Below are 8,704 nucleotides of genomic sequence, written 5' to 3'. Positions count from 1 at the left end.
GGCAAGAATGTTCACAACAAGGTACATGATCTGAGGATTCGCCCTCCGTCCAGGGCCAAGTCGAACCAGGAGAGACGGTGGCCAGCGCTCCAGGAGGGACCTGCCTCTGCCACTGTCACCCAGATAAGCTTCCCAGTCAAACCAGGAGCGATGGTGGCCAGGGCCCCAGGAGGGACCTGCCTCTGCCCCTGTCACCCAGATGAGCTTCCTGGCTGCTGGAAACCAGGAAGATGCGATGGATGCTACATCCTGGGGGTCTCAGAACTCCTGGGGCACAGCTCCCAGCTACCAGGTGTCCTCCGCTGCCCACCCCGATAGACCACAGCACAAAAGACTTTTGTTATTAAGGACAGCAAAGGCCCAGCGGTGGGTAAGGTCCAGAGATGCCTGCTTTATTTCCTACTGGGCGATCGCATTTCAGGCTGGTAACGTCACATGACGTCTAATCGCCAACTCGCTGTACGCCTCTGAACTACAAATCGACAATCCAATTCAGCAAGGAACAACAGTGTCAACAGCTCATGAGGGGGTGGGGACTGGGTTTTCCACATCAGTGGTCTTGGTTGGCAGAGTGCTGAGTGGGGCCAAGGGTAAGGCCCAGGGCGGTTTCAAGTCCCTGACACCTGAGTGAGCCAGGCTCAAAGGCTCGGCCGAAGCCGTCCGTCCCCAGTCCTGAGAACAGAGTTGTTTGTTTCTCTCTCAGTGGTCAAGTCAGCCCAAGTAAGAGGCCAACAACCTACCTGGGCCTAGCAAAGGCGATACAAGGTCCACTCGTGGCTGACACGCCCTCCACCCTCACTCCACCCTAGGGCACAGCTCTTTCTGCTGGTGCTTAGGAAAAGGCGAGGCTTCTGGTAATTTCTCATCTTTGTAGTTCTGCTTTGAAAAGGGGGCCGGGTGCGGTGGCTCACGCCTGTAATCCCAGCACTTTGGGAGGCCAAGGCGGGTGGATCACCTGAGGTCAGGAGTTTGAGACCAGCCTGACCAACATGGTGAAACCCTGCCTCTACTAAAAATACAAAAATTAGCCAGGTCCAGTGGCGCTCGCCTGTGATCCCAGGTACTCCAGAGACTGAGGCAGAAGAATCACTCGAACCTTGGGGGCGGAGGTTGCAGTGAGCCGAGATCATGCCACTGCACTCCAGCCTGGGTGACAGAGCAAGACTCCATCTCAAAAGAAAAAAGAAAAAAGGCAATGGCAGGGGTGATCAAATGTGGGCGTGGGCACCTCACCAGAGATCGGGGCCTCGGGCACAGAGCTGGGTGGAGTCAGAGGTCTGTGCTGGTTCAGAGGTGCTCCTCCTAGGACTCAGGGCTAAGTTTCTTGGAAAGATGCCCAAAGAGAAGGATTCGTTATCAGAATTTCAAGATGGTGGGAGCTCTTTGTATGAGCAGGCAGAGACTTCAAGGTTAAGGAAGAAAAGAATGAGGAGCTCTCCTCAGGAGGCGGGAGCTCCATAAACATTAGCCGTTACTATACGAACCATTACCTTAGCTACATTTTTTTTTCTCACCCAAAAAACCTCCACAAGCTTCCTTTTGCGTTTGGAGATCCCCTGCCCGAGAACACACGAGTGGGCTGCTTTTCTCTCAGACCAAGAAAGACTGTGTCGCTTAGAAAAGGATGTTCTCACCGCAGCTCTAAGCTGAGGCCCACTGAGGCTCAGGCCCTTTCTCAGTTCTGCCTCCACACAGGTGTCCCCCGGAGGTTCCCCTCTGGCCGTCCGGGGCTCTGTGGGTGCCAATGCCCGAGTCTCAGCCCGAGCGGGGGCCACTGGCCCTCCACGCTCACTCTGCCCTGGAACACCCTGGCAAATCTTTCACCAAAAGCAAGTGACTTTGCGAGAGTGACGCAGCCCCCACTCTGGCCGGGCCATGCCCCCAGCCACCCCACGCTCCCAAACACGGTGGATTCTGCCGCTGCTGGATTCCGCACCCCAGGGCGCTGGCTGAGGAGTTTAATGCAGAAACAAGGCACCACAGAGAGGCTGGACACTTGGGTGGTGTGATTCGGGGCACGCTGGGCAAGTCCGAGGGCGGAGGGAAGGAGGGGGAGGAGGAGGAGAAGGCTGAGTTTTAAATAACGTCTCAGGAGGCCGGAGCCACGCTAGATGGGCTCCGGTTTGAGCTTCTCTGCTAGGAAGTCATTCACAAAGGCCTCCACGATGGCGGGGGTGATCTCCTCCACGTCCATCACGTACTTGGCCCGGGCCGACATGTCCAGGATGGTGAGCAAAGGGGCCGCCTCAGGCAGGTTGGTGTAATCTCGCAGGGAGTCAGTCATGTCATCCTGAAGTCGTCAGGAGGGAGAGAAAACCAAGACGGTTTAAAGAAAGGAGCGGGAGGGTCCCTGGGCCCAGTCTCCCCAGGTGTGGTAGCTCCGGGGGCTCCCAGCACGGACATGGGAAGCAGGGAACCCTGCCCTGCCTTCGGGAGGAACAAGCTGCTTCGTAAAATTCTCTCTTGGTTGGACGGGCGCGGTGGCTCAAGCCTGTAATCCCAGCACTTTGGAAGGCCGAGACGGGCGGATCACGAGGTCAGGAGATCGAGACCATCCTGGCTAACCCGGTGAAACCCTGTCTCTACTAAAAATACAAAAAACTAGCCGGGCGTAGTCCCAGCTACTTGGGAGGCTGAGGCAGGAGAATGGCGTAAACCCGGGAGGCGGAGCTTGCAGTGAGCTGAGATCCGGCCACTGCACTCCAGCCTGGGCGACAGAGCGAGACTCCGTCTCAAAAAAAAAAAAAAAAAAAAAAAAAAAAAAATTCTCTCTTGGCATCCGCCCCCCGAAACCACTAGGTACGTAATCTGTACTTAATCATTTATGTATTTATTATCGTGAACGCCATTTTCACACGTCCTCAGCATTTTAGAAATGTCATGTCCTTTTTTTGTTTTTAAGATGAAGTCTTCCTCTGTCGCCCAGGCTGGAGTGCAATGGCACGATCTCAGCTCGCTGCAACCTCCACTTCCTGGGTTTAAGCGATTCTCCTGCCTTGGCCTCCTGAGTAGCTGGGACTACAGGCACCCACCACCACGCCCAGCTAATTTTTACATTTTTAGTAGAGATGGGGTTTCACCATGTTGGCCAGGCTGGTCTCGAACTCCTGACCTCAGGTGATCCACCCACCTTGGCCTCCCAAAGTGCTGGGATTACAGGCGTGAGCCACCGCGCCCGGCCTAGAAATGCCATAGCCTCCGACTGTTTATTCTTGTAACCAACTGTCAATGATTTGCGGCCCCACTGTGGGTTATCTGAGGCCAATCTGGACCTCAGCTCTGGAATGTTTTTGAACAGAGACAGCTCACTGTGCTCCCACCGCCCGCCCCCGCCGTGGTTTCGGGCAGGATGCACAGCCAGCCAGTTCACAAGACAGGGCCACCTGAACCCTGTGGAAGCTGACACTGCCTCACTGCTTATCTGAGAAGGAAGCTGGTACTGGATCCTACATTCCCAGCAGCTGTCCTGGTGAATTTCCCTTATGTCAGATACAGCCTCACGCAGATACCAAGGCGAACACAGAAATCCAAAGACAAGGAGAAAGGATTTATAAGGGAGCTACTTTTTTTTTTTTTTTTTTTTGGGGAGCTAGAATCTCTTTCTGTCGCCCCAGCTGGAGTGCAGCGAGGCAATCGTAGCTCACTGCAGCCTCCATCTCCTGGGCTCAAGCGCTCCTCCCTCCTCAGCCTCCTGAGTAGCTGGGACTCCAAGCAGGCAGCACCATGCCGGGCTAATTTGTATATATTTTTTGGAGACACAAAGCCCAGCCCAGCCAGGCGTGAGCCAGCGAACAGCCTCAGAGGAGCCCCTGGTCCACTCTGAACCTCGCCTCCCTCCCCTGTGAAACAGGACGGCGACTGTGTTCCCAGCCAGAGAGCCAGGGGCCAAGGAGACAGCACAGGTGAAATACGCGGACCCCGCCTGGTGCACAGAAAACCTGCAGATGCTCCTTCCAGGCCTGACGCCTCTTAAGGCCGCCCCGCCCGTGCCGGGCCCTTGCAGTGCTGCAGCCATCTTTTCTCAGAGCCATTCTGCAGGGCTCAGAGTTCCCGCGTGTGGCGCAGCCTCTGGGGCTGCAGTGGCTGCGGCCGCCCCAGGCAGAGCCTGCGAGCCTCTTTGTTCCCCTCCACCCCCGGGCTGAGCAGGTGACTGGAGCCGCCTGGGAGGGACCCAGGGGCTGGGCAGGGCCAGCTGCTGAGGAGGTGATGAATGGGTGGTGATGAATGGGTGGTGCAGGGTGTCTGACGGCCGCTGCCGCCAGCCTCCTCCGTGCCTCTCCTGGGATCCGAACACAGCCTGAAATCAGCACAGGGCTCTGACCAACCGGAGGTACAGATGGGTGGACAGAGAGCAGGGGGTGAGGGCGGCCTCCAAAAGTGTTTGTCGGTCGGTGGGTGCGGTGGGGTGGGAGGGGAGGGGAGGGGAGGCGGCGGCGCAGGGGTGGGGTGGGGAGGGGAGGGGAGGGGAAGGGAGGCAGCAGCGCAGGCGTGGAGGAGACTCCCGGCTGGAGGAACTCAAGACCCAGAGCCTGCACCTGCGCTGAGTCGCGGAGACGCCTGTCTGCAGGGTGCAGGGCGCAGGGTCCCACGCCCCGGATAATGGGGCACCTGCGGGAGGGCGCTCTGCTGAGAGCCCCACTTTCTCAGCCTGTGAAGTCTCCTGCTCGGTGCAGCCCTGCGGGAGACCTCGAAGGGGCAGCCTCGGTGAAACAGACGGGGAGCGGCAGCGATTTCCAACCTCAGCACTGACCGGCCGGCTGGGTGACTACTCAGGAGGCTGAGCAGGCGCAACCCGTGGGCGGAGCCCAGTGAGCCGAGCCACTCCAGCCTGGGCACCCTCTGGTGAGACGGGGAGCGGCCCACTGCGGCCAGCGCGGTGAGATCGGCAGCGAAGGAACCCAGCGTTTTGTAAAGCCGCAAGGGCCTGGCCGTGACCCAGCCCCGAGGGAGTGGGTGTGGATCGCTCTGGCCCCGGCCCCTCTCCCCGGCAGCTCGGGCGGGAAGCAGCTCCCGGCTCTTCCCCTGCAGACCTGAGGCTGCTGAGCCAGGACGAGGACGACAAGAGGAAGCAGCAGGGGAGGAAACGGTTTTCCACGGCGAATGGCCACCTCTTCTTGCCACGTTTGTCTGCGGCCTGTCTCAGGAGCACAGGCAGCCCTGGGGCCAGGATCCCTCCTGTGCCCGAAGTCCCAGCTGATCCAGCCCTGGGGGCCCAGCCTCTCCCGCACTCACCTCCCCGGCGACGAAGAACAGAAGCGGCGCCTCCTCCTCTTTGGCTTTGTACTTGGCAATGATTTTCTCAGCTATTGGCTGAATCAGCTGCTTGGCTGCCTCGGACTCTCCGTCATCCTCAGAATCTGTGATTGGCATCGGGGGGGAGAAAGAGACGGGGAAGAACACTGGCTTGTCAAATAGAGCGGCACCCGCTGAGGGGGCCTGAGCTGCAGAAACGCCCACCTGAGCGGCCCCTGAATGGAAATGAACTTCCTGCACACACGTCCCAGCAGCAAAGCTCCCAGAGCTCGCCTGCACCAGGCTCGCCCACCCCACTGAGTAGCTCTGGGGCCCCAGACAGAGAGTCTCGCCTGCACCAGGCTCACCACGGGGAAACCCACCCCACCGAGTAGCTCTGGGGCCCCAGGCAGAGACTTTCCACTGAATTCCTCACAAACCCGCCCGCGAGGCTGAGCTTCCCCTAAGCCAGGACCTGAGGCGCCTGCTAGTTTCTCTCAGCCACACAATGAGAAGCCACAACCTCGGACCTCCGACTTCCTAGTGAAACTGGTGGTGAGGGGGAGGGGGTGAGGACTGTGGTCTGGTCAGTGGCTTTTTTTTTGTTGTTTTTTTTGAGACAGAGCCTCTCTCTGTTGCCCAGGCTGGAGTGCAGTGGTGCCATATGGGCTCACTACAACCTCTGTGTCCCGGGTTCAAGTGATTCTCCTGCCTCAGCCTCCCAAGTAGCTGGGATTACAGACACGTGCCACTGCGCCTGGCTAATTTTTGTATTTTTAGTAGAGACAGGGTTTCACCATTTTGGTCAGCCTGGTCTCGAACTCCTGACCCCAGGTGATCCACCCACCTTGACCTCCCAAAATGCTGGGATTACAGGCGTGAGCCACCACACCCAGCCTCATACGGTAATTCTGAGTTGTTGGAGGGGAGCCCTAAGTCCAAGGCAGAGGACCAGGTTTTGCAAAAGGAACCAGGGCCATCCCACCAGACTGCAGGGAGCCTGTGTCCTCCTGGCCCAGCTGGGCAGTCACCCTCGGAGCACAGAGTGGGTGAGACGGGAGACCGGGAGGTGCAGGCGAGGACAGAGGAGCCAGGGCAGCCACGGGGCGGGAGCAGCTCACCCGAGCACACAGCACCGGCAGAAGCAGCCTTGGTGAGCCTCGGCCAGAGGGGCCAGCCCCCGGCAGCTGTGTGTGTGCGACCCGCCCCTTTCCAACAATGGGTCTGCGCATGGGGTCCCCAGGGCATCCTCGGCCTGACCTGTTCTGCCCAGCCGGCAGCTGGGGAGCAGCTAGGAGGGAAAGTGCAGCTGCAGCTCCCACGAGGCCATGAATAAATCATCGGGGTCAAAAGCAAGGCTCCGGGCAGAGACAAAGGCCCAGGCTTGCACGGCTAGTGACAGAGAAGCTGCAGGGACAGGCTCCTCCCAAGTGAGGCCTCTCCTGTCCCGCCCCCACCCGGGCCCCCCCGTGAGCTTCATACCTACAAAAAGGACGAGGCAGGGGCCCTCGTTGAGCTGCGTGGCGTTGGAGTCGGAGAGCTCCAGCACGGGTTTGGGGTGCCAGGGGAACTCCCGGCAGTCCTCGTCGTTCAGCACCTCCACCCGCCCCTGCCGCGTGATCACCTCGCCCTGCGGGTCCAGCACGATGAGCGTGGGGATGCCTGAGGGGAAGAGGGGGTGCTTGGCCACTGGCCTGGGAGATGCAGGCCCTGCCTGGCAGGAGGCTTGCGGAGTCCAGCCGGGGTCCCACCTACCACGGAGGAGCCCACCAAGGACCTGGTACAGGCTCACAATGAGGAGTCCAGGTCTGAAGTCACAAAACCTGGGGAGAATCCAGGCCTGGCCAGGGGGAGCCATGGAGCCCGCTCGGGTGGGCCTGTAACCTGTCACCTTCACATTTCGGGGCCTCAGCGTCCTCAGCTGCAACCTGAGGAGGGTGGTGTTGTTCCTACCTTATTCTGCTCTGGAAAGATCAATGAGTTCACGCGGTTACAGAACTTACACAGTTTGGGAGGCTGAGGTGGACGGATCACTTGAGGTCAGGAGTTCGAGACCATCCTGGCCAACATGGTGAAACCCCGTCTCTACTAAAAATACAAAAACTAGCTGGGCATGGTGCGCGCCTGTCATCCTAGCCACTCGGGAGGCTGAGGCAGGAGAATTGCTCGAACTTGGGAGGCAGAGGTTGCAGTGAGCCAAGATTGCAACACTGCCCTCCAGCCTGGGTGACAGAGCGAGACTCCGTCTCTAAATAAATAAATAAGAACTTAGCACAGGGTCTTGGCACATCGGAGCGATCGCTCACTGCTGGCCTCCCAAAGACACAGAAGACCCTCCCCGGCTGCAGGGGGTCAAACGCGGAACAGGCGGTGCAGTGACCACACGGTGCACGTGCTGTGGCCACCGATGCGACGCGAGAGGAGGGGCCCTCGCCCGGCCACAGTGAGCGCAGGGCCAGTGCGGGAAGGAACCTGAGGCTGGCTGCACAGAGAGGACGACAGCTGACTGCAGCCTCCGCCGTCTGCACCCCAGCCCCCCTCCCTCCCCAGGGCTGGGGAAGAAAAGTCACGGAAAGCTTTCCTGCAAACCACAGGCAACCCCAACCAAAAAGCCTTCAACGAAAACTCAGAGACATCCCCACGGTGGTCACAGCTGCACGTGGGTTTTCGGCGTCTCCGTTCTTTCCAGCCCACTCCCCGCAGCCCGTCCTCCAGCCAGGGCTGCGCACCCCCAGCCGCGGCCCACAGAGTCGGCCTGGGCCCCACCCTTCGGGGACCTTTGTCTCTCCATTGGCAGCCGCTCCCCCCATACACCCTGCACGTTCCAGACGCCTCTCCTCCTGGGCTGCCCAGAGCCTGAATTTTATGTGAAAGCCAGAGCAATTTAATATTTATAGATTCCCAAGTATTCGGTCAGTAATTTGCTCCGCTGACATTTTCCTTCCCTGTCGGGGGTATGCCGAGGTACCAGACACACGGCCCTCGTGTTTCGTACCCTGCTGCGGCCACCGGCACAGCGGGCGTGCCTGCCTCCGAAAGGAATCAATGAATCCATTATGTTCACACCTATGAGACGAAGTGGCTAATGTTTCAGGGAGCAGGTCCACAGAGAATGGGCTCTCGAGGACGGCCACTCCGACATCTCACACACACACACATATATGCAAGTACAAGCACGCGCACACACAGGCACACACACAAAGCACAAGCACGCGCACACACACGCAGTCGGCTCTCGCTGGGGCTCCTTGGATGTGCTCAGCGTGGACAGCGCCCCTGAGGAGCTGCGTGTGCTGCCACACAAGAGACCCGGGCATTTCCAGCCACGTCCTCACGGCTGCATTTTATCCCCCGAGGCCGGGGTCCATGCCAGCTGTGTCCATCCACGAGGCTCGGGGGCTGGTCTCGAGACAGCGGCCCTAAAGAAACCGGGTCCGGGGGCCGCCACAGGGACAGCTGGCCGCACAGGAGC

The 8,704-nt window shown here is 59.4% G+C and overlaps 1 protein-coding gene across 1 annotated transcript in view; it reads right to left on the bottom strand.

Annotated features, from left to right (window-relative positions):
- Positions 1 to 373: 373 nt before the first annotated feature.
- The window catches only part of NXN (nucleoredoxin), a 177,359-nt gene continuing 169,028 nt past the window's right edge, over positions 374 to 8,704 (bottom strand). The window contains exons 6-8 of the mRNA XM_050763568.1: positions 6,715 to 6,894; positions 5,233 to 5,357; positions 374 to 2,290 (exon numbers count right to left, since the gene is read on the bottom strand). Coding sequence (XP_050619525.1) covers positions 2,108 to 2,290; positions 5,233 to 5,357; positions 6,715 to 6,894 — 488 coding nt within the window. The 3' untranslated portion in view covers positions 374 to 2,107. The remainder of the gene's footprint in view (positions 2,291 to 5,232; positions 5,358 to 6,714; positions 6,895 to 8,704) is intronic.

This window comes from Macaca thibetana, chromosome 16 (assembly GCF_024542745.1).
Source record: "Macaca thibetana thibetana isolate TM-01 chromosome 16, ASM2454274v1, whole genome shotgun sequence".
Taxonomy (NCBI): domain Eukaryota; kingdom Metazoa; phylum Chordata; class Mammalia; order Primates; family Cercopithecidae; genus Macaca; species Macaca thibetana.
The sequence above is the reverse complement of the archived record's forward strand: the minus strand, read 5'-3'. Positions and strand labels throughout refer to the sequence as shown.